Source organism: Eretmochelys imbricata, chromosome 1 (assembly GCF_965152235.1).
Source record: "Eretmochelys imbricata isolate rEreImb1 chromosome 1, rEreImb1.hap1, whole genome shotgun sequence".
Lineage (NCBI taxonomy): Eukaryota > Metazoa > Chordata > Testudines > Cheloniidae > Eretmochelys > Eretmochelys imbricata.
In genome coordinates, this window is record NC_135572.1 from 197,760,623 (window position 1) to 197,782,465 (window position 21,843).

A 21,843-nucleotide genomic window follows, 5' to 3' on the forward strand; every position below is an offset into this window, starting at 1 on the left:
TATACTTGAATAAGTATCACACCTGAATGAGTTTCTTACAAAGATCTTGATTCTTTAGTTTCCATCCAGATTGCAACGAAGATCAATTAATGCAGATCCAATTGAAAGATCAGGACCATATTACTGGCTGTATATTCTGCTTTCATAGATACAAATGATTTTAAGAAACTGGGCACTTTCCTTGTCTCCCTTGTTTTAATTTGCAAACTTTATTTTAGAATAGATAACCCCAGATAACATGAAAATCGAGTTCCAAATGTTCTTCTGGTTCCTACGGCTAAAAATTATTTTGGAAAAAAGCAACAATTTAGTTGGTCTGCTAGTTGCTGAGGTTACTGCTTCTCCAGATGAAACCAACAAAAACCCACAGACAATTATGGAGTCGACTGGACTTTCCACTACCAGAATAGTTTTTAATATAATTTGATAATATAAATCCCTTTACCCTGGTCAAGGATTGTCACCAATCCTTAATTCCTGGTATTATATTAACAGAGGTGATCCTACAGTTTACCGTTGCTGCTTTGTGGGATTAGTTATGGGTCCTGAAATCACTTTCAGAACCATCAGTGGTGAGCTGGAGCCGGTTCGCACCAGTTTGCGCGAACCGGTTGTTAAATTTTGAAGCCGGTTTAGAACCGGTTGTTAAAGAATACAAGGAACCAGACAGCGTGCTGTGAGGCAACTGGAAAGCTTTTGAATGCTGTAACAAGAAAACACTCAAGCACATGATTAACTTTAGGCAATTTTTACTCACCCGGCGGCGCTCCAGGTCTTCGGCGGCGGGTCCTTCACTCGCTCAGGGACTTCGGCAGCGGATCCTTCAGTGCTGCCAAAGACCCAGAGCGAGTGAAGGACCAGCCGCCAAAGTGCCGTCAAAGACCTGGAGTGAGTGAAGGACCCGGTTTTTCACTTTTGGCAGCTATCACTGAGAACCACCACCAAAAAAAAGGTTTTGGTGTGATGGTGAGCAATGGGACACAAGGACATGTTGGGCTGGTAAACACATTCTGCATCATGCAATATTGCCAACTGTTATTACTTTAATATTTGGTGCTTTTAAACTCCAGCTTGTGGAATCAAAGAGATTGCATGAAAATTGTAGCTTCCTTAAAAACAGCCCTTGCAGTTGCAATGGTTCAGCAATCAAAGGACAAATATAAGGAACACAATATGTATGTTTTAAAATCTCATGATTTTTGATTGCTTGGGGCTGGCAACCCTCACTTAAGGTTACAGTGCTATTTGAACATAATGGGGGATGCTTTTATGTACGAGGTGTGGTACATAACGCCAAAATATTGCGTTGCTTCGTGATCTCAACCGCTCTGAAAATAACCAAACACAGCCACAAGGCTGAGTGGAAATGAATTGCGCACAGCCATCACTCACTCCCCTTACAGACGGGAGAGTCGGTGATGGACTCAGTGAGCCTATAAAGGGCAGTTCAGTATTTTGGCGAAACGAGCTTTGCCCTATTTCAAGATGGCTGCTCCTGTAATTTACGCCTCCCAGGCTAAGGAGAGGTTTTGCCCTAATTCAAGATGGCGGCGCTCCGACCCCACTTCAGCGCTTTTTCGCTGTGTTCTAAGACAGTAGCAACCAGAACTCAGCGGCGCACTCCTTGCCCTGTTCTAAAATGGCGACGTCCCAACCTCAGCCCTTTGGCGCTTTCGTCCGATTCCAAGATGGCGCCCCGCAATACACGTTGCGCTCTCGAGGCACCCCCGCCCCAGCTACCTCCTTGAGCCCCTCCCCTGCGCTCAGGCTTCTGACCTCACTTCCGTTTGTGCAGCAGCCATTTTGTCTTTCCGTTGCTGCTGCCCGAGCTTCTCCCTCCCTCCCGCCGCCGCTGGCTGGGAAACTCCAGTTCCCCCCCGGGCCCAGCTCCCTCTGGACCCGCTGCCCAGGGGGGCCGCTGCCTTCAGCCTCCCACCGCCTGCCCAGGTTGCCTCGTAGCGCGTACCCGCGGATCTGCGTCTCTCGCCCCCTCCCCCCCCAGCGGCGCATGCTCTGCCGGGCCCCCGGCCGCGCGGACACCTGGTAGCGCCCCCCGCTGCCCGAGGGGCTGGGGCGCCCCTCAGTGACTGGCCACGGGACCCCCCAGCTCTCGGGGAGACGCCCCAGGGCCCTCCCCTACGCTGAGCGCCGGAGACACCCCACAGCTCCCTAGGGGCTGGGTGCGGAGGCGGGGGCCCAGCTGCCCCTACCCGGGGCGCGCGGCTGAGGCGCCCCGCGGAGAAAAGCGGGGGCCTGGCTCGGCAGGGGCCCCGTCGCCCCCGGCACCCGCGGAGCCGGTCCCGCCCAGCCCGGCGGCGCCATGTCCAGCGAGGAGAGCTACCTGGCCATCCTGCGCTACCTGACCAACGAGCGGGAGCCCTACGCGCCCGGCACTGAGGGTAACGCCAAGCGCAAGATCCGCAAGGCGGCCGCCTGCTACGTGGTGCGCGACGGGACCCTCTACTACCAGCGGCGGCAGCGGGACCAGCAGCGCTTCGCCGAGCTCGAGGTGGTGCTGCAGGCCGAGCGCCGCGCCCGCCTCATCCGCGCCGCCCACCTCGGCCCGGACGGCGCCCACCGCACCCGCCTGCAGACCTGGCAGGGGCTCTCGCAGCGATACTGGTGGAGAGGTGAGGCGGGGCCCGTGTCCGCGCGCCCCGGCCGGGAGGGGCCGCCCCGGGGACAGCGGCGTGGTCAGCCCCGCCGCAGCCGGAGGTGGGGAGCGGGGTCGCGTGGTGGGAGGCGCCCGGCCGGGGCCGATCTCTCGCAGCCGCGCGCTGAGCCCGCTCGGGGAAAATGGGCAGGGGAGAAGGGCACCTGGGGACGGTCCTGCGCGGCTCCCTCGCTCTGCCGCCGCACGTGCAACCCGCCCAATGGCGTAGGTGGGGCGCGATATGCAGCTGGCCGCGGGAGCCAGCCCGCGTGTTTGGGCGGGGCTCCGCTGGGGAGCCCGCCAATCCCTGGAGGGTGTGTGCGAACCCCAGCGGTGCTCCCCAGCCCAAGTAGCTGAGCGCCCTGGTGAGCTGTGTGCCACAGAGCCTGGGGCATCTGTCAGGCAGGGGCCAGGAATTGGCTACACCGTTACTAGCATGGTTTCAGAGTAACAGCCGTGTTAGTCTGTATTCGCAAAAAGAAAAGGAGTACTTGTGGCACCTTCGAGACTACCCAATTTATTTGAGCATAAGCTTTTGTGAGCTACAGCATCTGATGAAGTGAGCTGTAGCTCACGAAAGCTCATGCTCAAATAAATTGGTTAGTCTCTAAGGTGCCACAAGTACTCCTTTTCTCGTTACTAGCATGTTAACTACATTAGAAGCAGGATGCTTGTCAAACAGTCAGTGGGGCCAATGGATGATTGAGGTATTAAACAGGTTTCAGAATAGCAGCCGTGTTAGTCTGTATTCGCAAAAAGAAAAGGAGTACTTGTGGCACCTTAAAGACTAACCAATTTATTTGAGCATAAGCTTTCGTGAGCTACAGTTCACTTCATCGGATGCTGTAGCTCACAAAAGCTTATGCTCAAATAAATTGGGTAGTCTCTAAGGTGCCACAAGTACTCCTTTTCTTTTTGAGGTATTAAAGGGGGACTCAAGAAAGACAAGGCTATTGTTGAGCGGCAAAACAGATTTTTGCATCGGATTTCACTAAAGAGGATGTGAGGGAGATTTCCGTGACTGATTCATTCTTTTTCGGTAACTGATCTTTATTGACACCTCAATCTAGGTCAATTCCTCAGAAGGTTTTAGAACAAATTAGTAAATAGTAAAAGGTCCCGAACCTGATAGTATTCAACAAAGAGTGCCAAAGGAACTTGCATATGAAATTGCCGAACAATTAACTGTGGTATATAAGCTATTACTTAAATCAACCTCTGCACCTGGTGACCTGAGACTAGCTAATGTAACACCAATTTTTTAAAATGTTCTAGAGGTGATCTTGGCAATTACAGGCCAGCAAGCTTAACTTCAGGACAGGGCTAATTGGTTGAAACTATAATAAAGAATAGAATTATCAGACACATAGATGAAAATGATATGTTGGGGAAGAGTCAAAAAAGCTTTTTTGAAGGGAAATCATGCCTCACCAATCCCATAGAATTCTTTGAGGGGGTCAGCAAATGTGAACAAGGGGGAATCCACTGGATATAGTGTACCTGGGCTTTCTGAAAGCTTTTGACAAAGTCCCTCATCAAAGGCTCTTAAGCAAAGCAGGCAGTGATGAGTAAGAGGGAAGGAAGATAGGAGACAAAGGATAGGAATAAATGATTAGTTTTCACAGTGGAGAGAAGAAACGAGCAAAGGGTCCTGCAAGGAGCTGCACTGGGGCCGGTTGTATTCAACATATTCATAAATAATCTGGAAAAAGGGATAAATCGTGAAGGTTGCAAAGTTTGTAGATAATACAAAATTATTCAAGATAGTTAAGTCCAAAGCTGACGGCGAAGAGTTACAAAGGGATCTCATAAAACTGGGTGACTGGGCAACAAAACAGCAAATGAAATTCAATATGGATAAATGCAGAGTAATGAACATAGAAAACATAATCCCAACTGTACATACAAAATGATGGAGTCTACATTAGCTGTTACCACTCTAGAAACAGATCTTGGAATAGGCGCGCTGGAGCGGGGCCAAGCCATGTGGTGCCTCCCCTGACCTAGCACCCTGGCAGGAGCGGGGTCAAGCCACTGTCCAAAGTAGTTGTAACCTCTCCCAGTCTGGTGTCATCCACAGATTTTATTGGCATACTCTCCACTCCATTATCCAAAGTCATTAATGAAAACATTGAATAGTACCAGATCCAAGACTGACCACTGTGGAATCCCACTATATATGCCTATCAAGTTTGACAGTGAACCATTGATAAATACTGTTTGAGTACAGTCTTTCAATTAGACCACGTTTCCCTAGTTTGCTTATGAGAGTGTCATATGTGTTTAAAACATTAGTAAAATCAAGATATGTCGTGTCTACTGCTTCTCTCCCCTTCTCTTGACCCCTCACCCACTTTCAATAGGCCAGGGAGGAAAGACCTAGAAAGAAATTAGTTTGGTTGGCTTGATTTGTTCTTGACAAATCCATGTTGGCTCTTCCTTATAACCCTATTATCATCTAGATGCTTATAACATGGTGGTTTGATAACTTGTTCCAGTATCTTTCCAGGTATGAAAGTTAGGCTGGCTCATCTATAATTCCGCAGGTCCTCTTTGTTCCCCTTTTTAAAGATGGATATTAGGTTTGCCTTTGGGACCTCACCCATCCTCCATGAGTTCTTGAAGATAATTGCTAACATTTCCGAGATTGCTTCAACTACTTCCTTAAGTACTCTGGGATGAATTTCATCTAGCCCTTCTGGCTTAAATATATCCAACTTCTCTAAATAGTTTTTAACCTGTTCTTTCCCGGTTTTGGCTTACGCCCCTTGTTATTAATATTAATTTTGTTGAATATCTGGTCACCGTTAACTCTTGGTCCATCTATTTTTCTGTTTTTGTACAGTGACTAGCACGGTGGATTTTGGTCCATGCCTAGATAGTACTACCATAGAAATAATAATGCTTAGTCATTCCTCGTATCTGTTTATTATGGGACAGCTTTGGATGAAGCATTCTTACAGTTAATTTTCAGTGACTATCACTAGCTCGGGAGGGGCAGGGCTGGGATGTGCCTGAAATCTGTATTTCCTGGTTCACAGGCTTAAGTATACATACATTTGACATTCTGGAAGGGTATGAAGGATTGCCCATCAACCTTAACTCTGAGTTACCCAAGTTTTGGGCCTGTCATAAACAGTTGGGTTTTGCATCATGATCTTCTGAAGTCAGCAGGCACAGGTTCTCTTTTTGCACTAGCGGGAGAAATTAATTTGAATTGAAGACTGTGAGTATGTTTACACTACGAGTGCTACAGTGGTACAACTGCACAGTAGATCCACCCCCTCTAAAGGCAGTCGCTAGGTTGACAGAAGAGTCCATCTGTCAACCTAGCTGCATCTAGAGTTGGGGGCTAAGTCAGCCTAACTATGTCGCACAGGGCACAATATTTTTCAGAGCCTTGAGCGATGTATTTAAGTAATGAGAATGCCTTGGGAGCTGCCCTAAGACATTTAAATCTAAGTACTGTTAATTCAGGTGCCTCATCTCAGCTGCAGGTGTTGAAGTATTGGGAATAGTTTACACCCAGATGCCCTAAACTCACATGGAGCCTCATTAATTTCAACAAGTATCCATGTGGACATGGGTCCACATGCATAGTGCCAGTTGCAGGATCAGTGTCATAGGTTGTAAAGCTAGGTTCCTTTGGAATTAAATGATACATAAATGTAAGATTGGAAGAAGCAATCATGCACAAGTCCTTCTGGAATGATGTTTGACCTAATAAGTCTAATAATCTTCAGTACTTCCACCATGAACGAACTGTTAATAATCAGTTGATTAAATGGAAAGAACATCCAGTCACTAAAGCCCTTAAAAGCAATGAAAATGGCCACTTACACAGTTATCCTCTTTTAACATACCTTGAACCTCATACATCACATTAATCATTTCACTGACCATCTCCATATACCTTCAACATTTTGACAGTTATACAATTCAGACGCTATGTTCTTTACCCTCACACTGTAATAAAACCTTAACTTTGACATCAGCAACATACATGTCTGTCAGGCACCTGCATACTTGTGAACTGTCTAATGTGGTATTTTATCATTGGGATGTATGAGGAACAGTGAGTTGCAGACAGGTGAAAGTATAATTCAGGAATCTTTGAATGCTTTTGTGCTGTTCTAACCAATGGGCAGACTTTCTTTAAATTAATCTGACATAAATGCAACAAAAGCTAGGGTTCTGAAGAAGTGTCTAAGACTATTCTTGTCCCAGTGAAAACTATGTGAAGTAGGGAGTAAACTTCTTTCCATATGGTTTGTGATATTTTATTAGAGTTGGCTGAAATTTTGCAAATTTAGTTTTGATGTAAAATGGCAACCAAAAAAACTGACAACATTTTCAAGAATTCCCATCCCCACCTCTTTCCATTTTTAGGCCAGCTCTAGATATTTTCCCTTTAAATGACTTATTCATTACAAAGATTTTTTTTTTTTTTTTATAATTTTTGGGCTATTTCTGGCTTTACAAACTGGGTTGAGCTAGCCTGGTAGTGTGGCAACAGAATGGAGCATTGGTGGAGATAATGGTTTAATAATGACTTGGTGATTGATTCATCTTCCTGGTTAAATGGAATTTGGCTATGTGAAAAGAGGGGATTCAGTACTGGTGATGAGGTATGTTTATAAGTTATAAATAATGCAGGCAATCCTGGAGGGTGTTGTACATCTTCATTTCCTGATAACAGCTGGGATACAATAATGGTAGTCATGTATATTCAGTTAGAAAGGGAAAACATAGGCTAACGGGAGCCAGAGAATGAAAGTGTAGAAAAACAATTGGACCTGTTTTTCCCAATAAATACACAATAGTATGGATGTAATACATCAGTAAAACGACAGATTGCCCTTTCTCACGTGTGTAGCGTAAAAAGATGACTAACTAATGAAGCTTTCATTAATACTTTTCCTTAGGTATTCTTAAGCAAGTTAAAGATTACATTAAAGAATGTAGTAAGTGCCAGGAAAAGCTAGATCGTTCTAGATCCCTGTCAGATCCTTCTGAAATGCTGGAGGAACTAGGACTGGACACAAGATCTCATGAAGACAGTAATGAAACAGATGATGAATTAAGTAACACTGCATCAGTCCCAGCTGCATCACCAAAACCTGTGAAAAAGAAACCAATAGCAAAACATGAGCTTGTATTTGTAAGTAGCATTTTATCTACTTGTAAAATTATAAGATGTTAATTTAACCCTCTTAATCAACTTATTATTTATCATAGCTCTTACTAGTGCAATATGATCTGATACTAAATTTCACTGAATGTTCAAGTAAAATAGAGCATATTGCAATGTTTAGAAACTGAGTGTCCAAATATCTGTTTTTCTGTTGCCCTACTCTTCATTTTTGTTTCACAAATGATTGTGTGTGTAGGAATTTAAAAAAAAAAAAAAGTTCCACAGTTTTTTGATTTCTGTATATTTTTCTTTGTTTCTATCGTTTTGTCTGTTTTCACATTGTGCGAGTATAACTTTAAATAAATGTCTAAAAGGGACAGTGTTAGCAAATTGAAATAATTAATTAAAAGTCTTGCTTTTTTCAGATGAGCTGATCTTTTTTCAGGGTGGACTCGACTTAATCATGGTTTTCTACGTAAAAGTGCATTCTTTTTGGTTATTATAACCTTAATACATATTCTTCACAACTCAGAGATAGATGTAGGTTTCATTTTTAGAAGGTACACACTATACATTTTTAAACAGTGATTTATTTTGAAAACTTTTCAGATTGCTTTTACAGCTATATCAGAAAATGAATCATTGTTTGGTTATTTCATTTACCAAAGGTAATTGAAGCAGATACTGTATTTATGAAGTCATTGGATGGTGAACTATCTCCAATTCAACAAGTTAATCATAAATATTTGGAGGATTTTCTTGCCACGCTGTATTAGGAGGAGAATGTCACCAGAAAGACATTTAAATTGTTTTATTTAAGTAACACAACAACGTTAAGTATTCTGGATTTTTTTTCTTCAACAGCAAACACATAATATTTTAACAAAACAAGCATATGTCCTTCACGTCTCACATTTATCTCCAGACTTCTTCCACTTGTCCATGTCTTTTTAGCCCCCAACAATCTTCTGTTCGTTGAACTTTTTGAAACTTTGCGCTTTTAGAGAGAGGTAAGGGATTGACTCTGTGCACACAAATTTGCAGAGGGACAATAGAGTTGAGGTCTGTTATTTCTCACTTCTATTTATTTATGTATGTATGTAAAAACATTTTTGCTGTTAACAAGCATGTTATCTCTGGAGGCACAAATCCACAGTTTGAGAACTGCAAAACTAAGCATCTCTGATGGTATCTTCTAGACTGAGTCCCATTGGGTAGATGGAAAGATTAATCTAAATAATCTATACAGAAGCCTGTGGAACCCCATAAGATTGGGTCCCTAATCCATGAACTATTGGAATTCATTTACAAAACTTTTCTTAAACATTACACGAATATATTGTCTCATACTATACAATTAGAATTTATAATCCCTGTTCCATGATGAGATATATTTGAGCTATAATGTATCTTAATTAAAACTATCTTTAGATAAGTTTTTTCCTCAAAAAGCATTTCATCAACAAAATCTGATTGAAATTTAAAAAAATCAATTTTTTTGTTTTTTTTTTTAAATAATTCATTTTTATCCACCCTGTCTTTTTTTCAGATAAGAAGAAATGTCTAGTGCTCAGTATGAATGCTTAAAAAGATAAATATAAAGCAACTCTTTGTAATGGATTTGTTTATGGCAGGTTGATAGTAAAGGCCTTGTGAAGCAGTCTTCTTCAAAACATTCTCTGTCAGTTTTAAACCAACTGAACCAACAGAGGCTTTCCAATCAGTTCTGTGATGTTACTCTGTTGATTGAAGGAGAAGAGTACAAAGCACACAAATCTGTCTTGGCAGCCAATAGTGAGTACTTCCGGGAGCTTTTCATCGAAAAGGGAGCTGTGTCCAGTCATGAAGCAGTAGTGGATCTTTCAGGTAAATAGGCTCTAACTTCAAAAGATTTTAAGCAGAAAATGTTAAGTATGGCTTAGTGAATATGGTGTAGTAGCTTCTGAATATGTAAGAAGACTGAGTATTTGAGCTCACTTCTTGATTTAGAAATGATGTGGGTTTTTTGGATTTTATGATAGAAGAAACCATTGTGATCATATAGTCTGACGTTATGCATAACACAGGCCATAGAATATCAGCCAATAATTCTTGTGTAGGCTTTGAATAATTATTTTTTAATCTGCTTAGTTGTGTTCATTCTTCATATTGGTTTATTGCCTTTAAAAGCAGGCAAATGCTTGAATACATAAAGGAATGTTTATTATCTTCTGGAAGAGTTCTTTTGCCTGAGCAAACGCTTTTGGTCAAGTGGCCATGTTATACAACTATAGGCAGCAGAAAATTTGACCCTTCAAGTCTCTTGAAGCCAGGAGAATATTAATAAAGCTTCAAAAACTGTGTTTTCATGACAGAAGTTATTGTATATAGCACATGGGTGAATGCTTGGTATGTTGGTCTACTAGTACTGGCCTTTCTTCTTGTTTCCTCTCCAATTCCTATCCTTCTGTAGTTTAGATGGATGAACAAATTGACTTTTAGCATGATAGTCCAGAAGCTGCCCAAAGGTAAGTTACAGTGGTTCTCATAATTGTGGTTGGAAAAATATACATTTTAAAATAAGTTAGTCTCTATAAGTCTCTTGAACCCCTATAAGTCTCTCTCTTTTCTCTCCTCTTTCTTCAATCCTCTACTACATCAGTTTTAATCTTACTCCTCCTACACTTTTTCCTTCATGCAAGAAAAGCAAGAAGATACCAATTAATTTAGGGCCAGGATTTCTATTTCAGAAAGGGTAGCAGTACCAAACTTTATTTAGAAGCAGTTTAAAAAAAACTTCGTTGAGAACTGCCTCAGTTGTATTTTAATATTGTGATCCTAGTGTGTTTGAATCTGCAGGCTTCCATGCTGGGAGAACACTTCTGCTATGAGTGAGATACTAATTGAAACCATATGCAGCTGCTGCATCAGCTAGCTGATAGACATTACTCTAAAGCAGAGACCCATCCAAATTAAGGGGTGTCCATTACGGATTAGCTTGGAACAATTTGGTGATCTCTATTTGTTTTCTATAATCTCACTTCTTGTATTACTCCATACAGGTTTTTGCAAGACAAGTTTCCTTCCTTTACTGGAATTTGCTTATACCTCAGTGTTAACTTTTGACTTCTGTAGCATGGCAGAAGTTGCCATGCTAGCCCGGCATCTCTTCATGTCAGAGGTCTTGGAAATCTGTGAAAATGTGCACAAACAGATGGAAGATAAACAAATCACAGTGTACCAAAAGGGAAATATTCACACTGTAGAGTCTACACAGAGTTTACCGGAGCAGAATGCAGTTGAAACACAGCCTGTGGATAGTGCTGAACAGCCTTTACCTACGGAAGTGGTAAACAGTGAAGTAGTAGCAACTATGAATGGAGCATCTCCCAGTACTGGACAAGAGGAGGCAATAGCACTGCAGTCTGACCCTCAGACTTCAGAGCCTACAGGGGATATAACTGAGCCTACAGTACAATCTGTTTATAGTGAAACAACTGGAAATGAAATAAAAATAGAAATGGTACAGAGCATTGCAAATAACATTGTTTCTGTCATGCAGTCTGAGCCTCCGGTGGCAGAGGAGATGGAAACATGCGCTGCGACAGAAGTTGAGGCCGATCAAAATGAGAGCAGCACAGCAAAGGCAGAAATCACTTCCGAAGAGTCTTTAGAAGCACTTAAGCAAAAACGTGGCAGGCCATGTAATTCGGAGGGCACTCCAGTGTCACAACTTGAGAGCATCGTCTGCAGCCAAGATGATACTTATAAAAGCAAACTTCGTCAGCGTTCTGTTAGTGAGGGTGGATATATCAGATTGCACAGGGGAATTGAGAAAAAGCTGCAGAATAGGAAGACAAACCCCAAATCAGCAATACAGCAGGTATGAGAAATATCTTTTTTCTTAGAACCATACTCTGGTTTTCAGTGGAAGAAAATCTTTTTTTTTTTTTTTCCAAAATAATGTAAAAAGACCACTTTCATTTAACTTCTAAGCAACACCTTGGACAGATAAATATTATTTAGTGTTAATACAACATTAGTGTAAATAAAAATAATTGCTAATACATGTGACAGATATTTGTGTGAAAACAACCAATATCCAGATTTCTTGCAGTCTGGTGATCTTAGTCGGCGTTTCACAAATGCGGCCACCAAGGGTTTTTCTTGCCGCCACAACCTCGTGGGCAGTGACTGGGGAGGAGGGGGGCAAAGCATTCACCCCTTCCCTGGGGCCACCAGTAGGGGTTGGGCCCTGCCCCCCTCTGGAGCCACAAACACTAGAGGAGCAGGCAGCCAGTGTGAGTTTTTCCCTCCTTTCCCAGAGGCAATGGGGCTTGGGCTTCTGGCTTTAGCCCTGGGGCTTTGGGCGGCAGGCTCTGGCCATGGGGCTTCTGGTTCCAGCTGCCAGGCTTCAGGCTCTAGCCCCACCCTCGCCCACCACCCCCTATCGCACAGGGCCCCCTGCTGCCTCCCTACACACACCTCCATTCAGAGCTTAATTTTTCCCCCCGGCTTGCCAGGGCTGAGTAAGTCTGCTGTGAAAAGCGATATTAACAAACCTACAAATATCAGTTTTCACAGGAGCAGACTTACTAGCTAGCAAGTCTAAAAACAGAAGAAACAACAACAAAAAAGAGAAAAACATTCAAAGCACTTTATTTTATTTCTATTCTGTTTAGGTCCAGTAAAGAATAGAGACAATTGTACATTATTTTTATTATTGAGTCTGGAAAAAAAACCCTACATAAATAAATTACAATGATTTGGACATGGATATGTGCATATTTATTTGTTTTTCCTAAAGTTAATTAAATATTTTAGGAAAAATTGTCAGAGCGGCCACCAGCAAGAGTTGGTGGCCACATTCTAATGCCACCAAAAAATTTCTTGTGAGAACCCTTGTCTTAGATTTACTGTTGCTCCAGCACATAGAAGTATATATCTTATATACTCAAAATATTCAGCTCATTTTAAGTAATTTTTGGTGCCTTTTTATGCCATAATTGCAGGTGTGTGCGCTCCCTTAAACAGAGATTTTTAGATGGGGTGTGTATATGTGGGTGGGGAAAGCCAGCTATTTAAATGCATCTGACCATTTTACCAATGAGTCTCCAAATTTTGGAGGCTTGAAAATAAAGTATATTTTAGGAGAGAAAAGGTCTGAGACTGTTAGTTGCATCACTGTGTAGTTCTTAAATGTGGCCCTAAATCAGAGCATTGCCAACCTTGCTATTAAGCTTGCAGATTGGGACAATTCTACTTATAGATTACATAAGAAATTGAGTGAAGAACTTCTAAGGTTGCAAAGTTGAGCGCTCATATTAGGAAATGACAAAATTAAGGTTGTATGGGCAACCTTAATTCAACCCTTTTGTGTGTATGTATTATGATACAGTCTTCAATTACATAGTCACATGCATTTTTTTTCCACAGGACCCACTGCCTCTCTTAAAGAGCACAGGATGGACGGCTTTTACTGAATTCAATATTTCTTTTAATAAAATTTGCATCCCAAGATCTTATTTACCACGCACCATCTAAATGCTGCATTGGATACAGAATTATTAATTTCCCTTGGGGCTTTTCTATAGAAGCTCTCACTGTAGTATCTAAGTGCTTCACAAACACTAATGAATTTATCTTAACAACATCTCTGAAGTGAAGTGGTGGTATTATTCCCATATAACAGTTGGGGAACTAAGACATGGAGGTTAAAGCCTACTCAGTCAAAAGTGTCCCATAATTTTGAATGCCTTGAGACACTTGGGGACTGATTTTTTTTTTAATTTTTTTTTTTTTAAGACTTTTCAATTTTCAAGCATAGTTCCCATTTATTTCACTTGCAACTGTGAATGCTAAGCTCTTTTGAAAATCTGGCCCCATTTGTGTCAAGTTAAACACCCAGAATATGGGACAGTGAAAACCTGACACGTTTGGTTTAAGTGACTTACCTAGCATCACATAGAAACTGGTAGAAGCAGGGATAGATTCCAATTTTCCTAGGCAACATTCAGTTGCCTTAATCATAAGACCATCCTCTCTTCCTTCAGTCCCATGCCACATTCACGATTCAGCCCTTCCAAATTCTGTAACAAATGGGGAGTCATACAGACAACAGTTTCGTTCACTACACAGCTCTGATTCTTTTTCTGAGCAGTCTGTCCTGTGCACTGAATGAGACAAGGGTCTTGGGGAAAAAGTAGTATGTGATCATGTAATTTAATTAAAGACTATCAAAAATGCATATGCACAAGGGGGCCAAATTAAGATTGTATGTGCAACCTTAATTCTGGTATTTCCTAACTCAAGTGTTTTAATTTGCAGTTTTTTAAACATACTTTTAATATAGACTTCTTTGTACTTGAGTGCCTAAGTGTTTAAGAAGAGCAAACTGGAAAAAAAAATTCATCAGATGGAACCATAGTCCACCCCCACATGAGTCATCAATAGGATTGAAACCTTAAGATCCACAGCCCAGTCCTCTGCCACTTGAGCTAGTAGAATAACTGTGGTGGTAGCAGTAGGAGGTTGTTATCCTTCTTGTGCAGCAGCTATACTTTGCTAGTGGGTTTCGCAGATATTTACTGACAGCAGAGGAAATCTGCATTTTGGCAAATCTGCAGCAAAAGTGTTCTTAAAATGAACAACATGTGCGGGGTCATCATCTGAGACTGCTATAGCATGAAATATATGGCAGAATGAGGGTAAAACAGAACAGGAGACACAATTCTTCCCCAAGGAGTTCGGGACCCAAATTTAATTAACACATTATTTTTAAACAACTGTCATCGGCATGGGAAGCTTCCTCTGGAATGGTGGCCAAAGCATGAAGGGACATACTAATGTTTAGCATACCTTGCAATGCCGGCTAGAAGAGCACAATGCGAACACCTATTCTCACTTTCAGGTGACATTGTAAATAAGAAATGGGCAGCATTATCTCCCATAAATATAAACAAACTTGTTTGTCTTAGTAATTGGCTGACAAGAAGTAGGACTGAGCAGACTTGTAGGCTCTAAAGTTTTACATTATTTTTAAGTTATGTAACACTAAAATCTACATTTGTAAGTTCCACTTTCATGATAAAGAGATCTCATACAGGTACTGTAGTGCAGTGAATTGAAAAATACCATTTCATTTTTACGGTGCAAATATTTGTAATAAAAATAAAGTGAGCACAGTACACTTTTTATTCTGTGTTGTAATTAAAATCAATATATTTGAAAATGTAGAAAAACTCCAAAATATTTAATAAATTTCAGTTAATAATCTATTGTTTAACAATGCAATTAAAACTGATTAATTGCAAATAATTTTTTTGTTAATCGCGTGAGTTAACTGCGATTCATTGACAGTCCTAGTTTCTCCACCCACCTTGCTCCAGTTTCCTCTATCCTCACTACTCCACATTTCTCATGGACTACAGACTATCTTTGTACACCTGACCTACTGACCTGTGAACCATCACATAGCAGGCATAGACTCAACTTCTTCTATTCCACATGTCTCTTTGCTGTCTGGAGATTATCAGCATATTGCCTTGCCATATTTTTAACGCATTCTGACCCTCTGACAGTTCACCCATACACTATGGTCTAGCAGATTATGCATTTGATTTTTTTTAAGTGCCTGTTCTATTATACTAGGCATTCTTATTAAGTATTAAACATATATTTCATATAACTATTTGTGAATCAAGCAATCTGTCCTCACCCAAAAACTAACCAGCTGAAAAACTTAGCGGGTCTGCCTTTGTCACACTGCTGTTCTCCTTCTCAAAAGCCAGAGGCAATACATAGACTTGAATCACACTTTCTCTTAAAACACAGCCTGTGCTGGAGTTTCATTCCAGAGACTTGTCTACAGAATGTAATAGCCCCTGTTTAGCAATTGGTAGCTAGTATTAAGTGTAGCTGCATTGGGCTGACTCCTAAAATATAAACGTGGACATAAAGGGGTTTCCACCATTGAGATAACTGCTAATCTGCTTCAGGCTGAAATTGAACTGGGAGGATTGATGTTCTCAGCCATGGAATGTGCCCCATATTTAGGTAGAGATGTGGATTTGCACAGACAGCAAAGAGTTCAGGAAAAGAAACCGGAGCACAGTCTGTCCTGAGACAGTCTCTCAGCTAGTTTACTTGTGATACTTACCTAGACTTTACTACTACTGGGAGAATGAGAGTAAGAAGAATTTCAGGAGCTGTCTTGTATTTCTTACTATCTCTCAAACAGAGCTTTTCTTTAAGTGATTGGTAAAAATAAACTAGCCCAGCTGGTTTAGCTGGCTATTTTGTTTTAGAAAAGCAAGCAAAAACACTGAGAAGGGAACTTGAGTGAAGAACATAATTTTGCTGACTCCATCTGAAACAGAGGAGACGGTCACTTGAAGTGGAGGAAGCTGTGTTCTCTGTCACTTGGTTTTCCTAAAACAAAAGATTTCTGATTTGTAATAATCACTTTTTCAAAGCAGGCATGTGCACTGAAAACTCAGATATTGAACCTTCTATCTAGATTTTACTAAGGTGGCATCCAGTTTATGGTAAAACATTGTTCTTAACATACGGTCTGCAGTATCGTTGTGGGTTCAGTTTGCTTTTAAACAGGTACTAGAAACTTAGAGCAATTTGTTAACACTAAAGTAGTTACTGCCAATGTAATAATATCTAGCTCTTATATAGTAATATTAAAAGTAATGAAGGTTGATGCTTAAAAGCAAGCGTGAGACTGAAAGAACGTAGTACTTTTTATTAGAAACTATCATTGTTTTCCAATTAGGTTGCCATGAAGTTAGTGCAAAGAGGGAAGAAGATGAAGCAGCCCAAAAGAGATATCACAGAGAACAGTGAAGTGGAAGCTCAGATCAAATGCACTGAATGTGGGATGGTTTTTCAGAGGCGTTATTCGCTTATAATGCATACACTGAAACATGAAAGAACTAAAGATTATAAATGCCCGGTAAGTTTGTCTTTGTAAATTTTTCAAAAATTCCTCTGAGTTGGTAATTGCTCTTAATGTTGCTATTAGCACATACATTTATTTTTGTCTTATGGATTTAGAAAAGTCTGGAAGTGAATGTTATTGGGAACTGGTCCAATGCAAAGCTGCTTCTGCCAGTAGTTGCCTCTGCACTATTTTAATATTTACAACTAATAAATTAAGAACCTTACCTGAAAGTAAGTTGAGATGTAATGCATATTTATAGTTTTAATAGCTGGATTTATAGAGTAGCTAATCATATTACTGTGATTTTATGTTTTATTTACAAATGTGAAACTTTTATTCAAAGGTTTCTTAAAATAAGATAATTCAACAGTTTTGAAATAATTTAAGAAAATAATGCACATTATAGCTCCATGTATTTTCTTTCCTAGCTATGTAAAAAAGAGTTCCAGTATGGTGCCTCTCTGCGTGCCCACCTTGTTCGACATACCCGAAAAAATGAAGTGAGCACTGCAACTGCTAGTATAGAAGAGACGGGAGCGTCAGTAGTGAAAGGCAGAACTAAGCGGGAGTTTATATGTGATATATGTGGAAGAACTCTACCCAAGCTCTACGCTCTCAGAATACATATGCTCAAACATACAGGTGTAAAGCCACATGCATGCAAGGTAAAGAAAATACATCCTTTCCTGATGTCTTAGAAATTTGAAATGACTTCTTGATTCACGAGTAACTACACTGCACCTTACAACCTAGGTTAATCTTAATCACTTCACAGTGCTTGTGTGAAAAATAAGTAATGTAAGAACTTTGATTTAAATATAATCTGAGATTGAAGAGGAATTAGAGGGAATGTAATTTCCCAAATTGGAATTTGGCTGGAACACTAGAGTTAATGCCCCTTCTCCCAAGACAATGTCTTGGGATTTTTCATTATAAATAGTCAGGATCTCTGTTTTTATGATGTATCCAAAGATGACATCTCCAGCAGCACAATGCCATGCAACCCCTGACTTGGAAGTTGGTTCTGTGTTGATTCAAATGGAGGAGCGCCCATCCAGTGATTTACTAGTACTAGTCTTGGGTTTTCCTTTGTTCTCCGTTTGATATGCTAACCCATCCTGACTGCTTAGGTGGAACAGCATGTCATGTTACAAACATTTCATATGGTGTGATGGTGGTTTGAATGACAACTACCTCAACGTTCCATACTTATCTGGGAAAGTGGCCTTTGCCCAAATATGCCTATGGCTATGTCTGCAACAAGAAATAAGGCAAAATAACCACAATGTTAAGGACAGAAATTTTTTTTGCAGTTTGTACAGTGGTTTCCTGCTGACACAAAGCCACAAGCATGATCAGCTAGGTTTCCCAAGTAGCATACTTTTTTTACATTATATTTGAAGAGAAGGTAACATTTATGCTCTGAAAAATTTATGATGAGATGCAATACTGTCTTTGTCTCAATGACTTGTAAATTTTAAGATTTATGTGATCTTGTATACTTTATCCAACTGAGTTTTTTCTTCATAGGTCTGTGGAAAGGCATTTACCTACAAGCATGGATTAAAAATGCATCTGGCTCTCCATGAGACACAGAAGCAGTTCAAATGTGACTTGTGTGAAAAGTCTTTTGTCACAAAACGGAGTCTTCAGGAACATATGAGCATTCACACAGGTAAACAGTGGGCAAGAGTGGGAGTAATGAGAACCATGGTATGGTGATAAATACTTCGGGGAACATAAAAGTTAATCCATTAACTCTGTTGACTTCTGTAGATAATTGAAGTGTAAATTATTTTCTAGCACTTCACTCTTTACTCATTGTGATTTACACTAGTTTCCCCAATGTTCTGGCAGTGTTTGTCTGCATGTGACTTTATGCTTATGATCTGGGAGTTTCATGCCTTGTCAAAAAAGCCATCTTCATTCCACTGGAGTTCTGAGGCTTTTGCCCCAATTTAAATGTTCTCTCCAGCTTCACTCCACAAGGAGCCACCACGTTGCAATAGCCATCCCCTTAACTAAGGAATAGAGGACTTGTATAAGAACATGTGAAATTAATGAGTTCACAGATATAAGGAACTGATAGGAAAGCTTGAGGGTGAAAAGAGAATGTGAGATATGACAGTATAATAGTTTAGTGTGAACTTTAGGTATTTTAAGGTAGCTTAATATCTTGAAGTCCTGTGCATTTTTATTTCCTGGAGTGTGATGTATTAAGAATTGGGTACAAAAGATTGTTTTCCTTTACAATGCAGTTTTAGGTTCCAGAAAATAGAAGGGTTTCTACATACCTTCTTACAAATATCCTTTTGGCAGTCTAGTATTCAAGAACAGCCTGATAGGATCTGGGAATTTCCTGTTAAGGTAGCCTCCCATAGATCCAAGGTCTGATTTCTCTTCCCGTGCCCCCCATTCATGTATGCTGAACTATTACTAAAGTTGCTGCAGATGCTGTGCTCTGACTGTTTGCAATCTATTTCTTCAGCAGTAAATTGTTTGTTTTTTGTTTTTTTAAGATTGTTCAGAGTTAAGTTAAGAACAAATTATAATTAAAGGCTATGAGATTTTTGTCTGAACCATTTTAAGTATCTTATGATACAGTAGTTTAAAGTTGTGACTCAGCTTCTTCTTCAAATATGTACAGCAATATTATCCAAGATTATACCAGCATGTAAAGAATATTCTTGAAAATCCCAACTAGATTCCAAGTGTATATAATTAAACTTTCCTCTTCCTGTAGTAATAAAGCTCTGAGTACTTCAGATGAATTCTGTAAAAGTTATATACTCCCTTTAAAGCACTGCAGAGAGTTGGGGCTCAGATAGGAGACTTAGCCTTTTAAAGTACTTTTTTGTTGTTGTTGTTCTGTTTACAGGAGAATCCAAGTATCTTTGCTCCATTTGTGGGAAGTCTTTTCATAGAGCCTCAGGACTTAGTAAGCACATAAAGAAACACCAGCCAAAGCCTGAAATTCGTGGCTATCAGTGTACTCAGTGAGTATAAATTGACCTTTAAGTCCCTGGATTATTAAAGATAGTTTTACTTGTCTCTCATGCTGCAGTTGGTCACATGGAATTATTTAGAATAAAATATGTTAAGCACTGGGGTGGAAAATGCACTTGTGAAATTCATATAAGGACAAATGCAAAGTACTCCTCTTAGGAAGGAATAGTCAATTTGCACACATGCAAAATGGGAATTGACTGTCTAGGAAGGAGTACTGCAAAAAGGTGTCTGGGGTCATAATAGATCACAAGCTAAATATGAGTTGATGTTGCATGGTTGATGTTGCAAAAAAAGCAAACATCATTCTGGGATGTAGTAACAGGAGCATTGTAAGCAAGCCACAAGAAGTAATTCTTCCGCTTTACTCTGCACTGATACAGCCTCACTGGAGTATTGTGTCCATTTCTGGGAGCCGGGGGCCCACGGCCGGCAGCTGGGGACCAGGAGCATGCGGTTGGGACCCAAACTGGGGGCAGGGCTGGAGCAGAGGTGAGGGGAGAGCAGGGCTGGGTGGCGCTCCTTCCCTGCTCTGCGCTGGGGCTGGCCCGGGCCCTGCTGCGCCCCCCTAGTGGAGTTCCCCTCACAGTTTGGAGACCACTGACATAAAAATTACAAGGAAGAGAGAGAAAAAAAATTTTGTAACATCTGAGGATAGGACAAGAAGCAATGAGCTAAAATTGTAGCAAGGGTAGCTTAGGTTGGACATCAGGAAAAACTTCCTAACTCTCATAGTGGTTAAGCACTGGAGTAAATTGTCTAGGGACATTGTGGAATCTCCATTATTGGAGATTTTTAAGAGCAGGTTAGACAAATGCCTGCCAGGGGTCGTCTAGATAATATTTCATCCTGCCACGAGGTCCCTTCCAGTCCTATGATTCTATATATTGGAGATGAAAGGCTTGATTAATATTAACCTTGATCATGCTTGTCCTCACCCCAGATTCTATTTAGATACGGTTGTTTGGGGTTTGTCTTAGGCAAACCTTTACACATCTGGGGATCCTCTCTGGCACACCCTAGGTGGTTTGTCAGATGAAGAAGGTCGTCTTCTCTGACAACTTTGTCTAAGAGCTTCTCTCTTTTCTATAAAAGTGGCAAAGAGTCTTGTGGCACCTTATAGACTAACAGACATACTGGAGCATAAGCTTTCATGGGTGAATACCCACTTGGTTGGATGCATGTGATGAAGTGGGTATTCACCCATGAAAGCTTGTGATCTAATACGTCTGTTAGTCTATAAGGTGCCACAGGACTCTTAGTCCGGATCTGTAAAAGCGGCAAACACGGCTACCCTTCTGATCTCTTTTCTATATAGTCCCTGTTGTTAAGTGACTTGGATAATGGGGCATTATGTCAGGGAGAGGAGGAGGCTTTCAAACAAGATGCCTAAGAAGCAGAGTTTATTGGTCCACTAGAGAAGAAGCACCTTCTTGATCATGCATATTCCTGTGGTTTGCTAAAGAGGAGCTGGTGAACCGTGGCCTCCCATGGAGCTGTTATGGGGTGGCATGGATGAGGGGAGGCATTAGGAAAATTTGGGTTGAGGGACTGGCAGGGGGAGTGTCTTTGAGAAGCAGAGCTAGCAGTTGTGATGAATGTGCTTGAGCAATCTGAACAGTAAAGCAATTTAATGTCTGCTTTCCTAGTCAATCCTCCATGGTTCCAAAAAAAGAGATGCCAGTTCCTTCATAAGCATGGCTTTTCTAGCTTATAGAACAATACTTTGTGTTCTGTAACTTGTGATGTCCTAACTCTCCATAACTCTCTTTTGTTTTTTTGGGTACTGGATAGGAGTTATACAAACCTTTTTTCCCTATAACAGAGCAATTAAAGGAAATCAGCTTTCTATAACAGATAAAGGGAAAATATGCCTGAAGCCCATAAGATACATTCCAGATCTTTAAATTAGCTGCTATTTCTTTTAATCTCCCTTAATGTAGAAGAGGATTACATTGTTAATATAATGGTTGACACTGTAAACCTTGTCTACGTCATGAAGTCTTCCAGTCTTTTAAAATTACCGATATATACTGGGATTTAGGCAACATGTAAATGATAAAGTACAGTGTTTTTGTGCCATTGAAATCGTGGTCCAGGATCCTCATTTTTGAACAATCC

The 21,843-nt window shown here is 40.9% G+C and overlaps 1 protein-coding gene and 1 long non-coding RNA gene across 4 annotated transcripts in view; one reads left to right on the plus strand and one right to left on the minus strand.

Annotated features, from left to right (window-relative positions):
- The first annotated feature begins 1,937 nt into the window (after positions 1 to 1,937).
- ZBTB11 (zinc finger and BTB domain containing 11) overlaps positions 1,938 to 21,843 on the plus strand; it is a 30,687-nt gene continuing 10,781 nt past the window's right edge. The window contains exons 1-8 of one of the 2 annotated variants that reach the window (XM_077821320.1): positions 1,938 to 2,630; positions 7,579 to 7,814; positions 9,422 to 9,653; positions 10,829 to 11,649; positions 16,549 to 16,728; positions 17,145 to 17,381; positions 18,247 to 18,391; positions 19,595 to 19,712. In XM_077821320.1, the coding sequence (XP_077677446.1) occupies positions 2,321 to 2,630; positions 7,579 to 7,814; positions 9,422 to 9,653; positions 10,829 to 11,649; positions 16,549 to 16,728; positions 17,145 to 17,381; positions 18,247 to 18,391; positions 19,595 to 19,712 (2,279 nt within the window). In that variant the 5' untranslated portion in view covers positions 1,938 to 2,320. The remainder of the gene's footprint in view (positions 2,631 to 7,578; positions 7,815 to 9,421; positions 9,654 to 10,828; positions 11,650 to 16,548; positions 16,729 to 17,144; positions 17,382 to 18,246; positions 18,392 to 19,594; positions 19,713 to 21,843) is intronic. The other variant, XM_077821310.1, reaches the window with a different exon arrangement.
- Positions 7,655 to 16,553, minus strand: LOC144267412 (uncharacterized). 2 transcript variants are annotated; one of them, XR_013346617.1, is made up of 4 exons: positions 15,925 to 16,553; positions 13,721 to 13,855; positions 10,875 to 10,958; positions 7,655 to 7,773 (listed from the first exon to the last, which is right to left on the minus strand). It is a non-coding gene; the product is annotated as an uncharacterized LOC144267412 (long non-coding RNA). The 2 variants fall into 2 exon arrangements; XR_013346615.1 differs by having other exon boundaries at positions 13,721 to 16,553.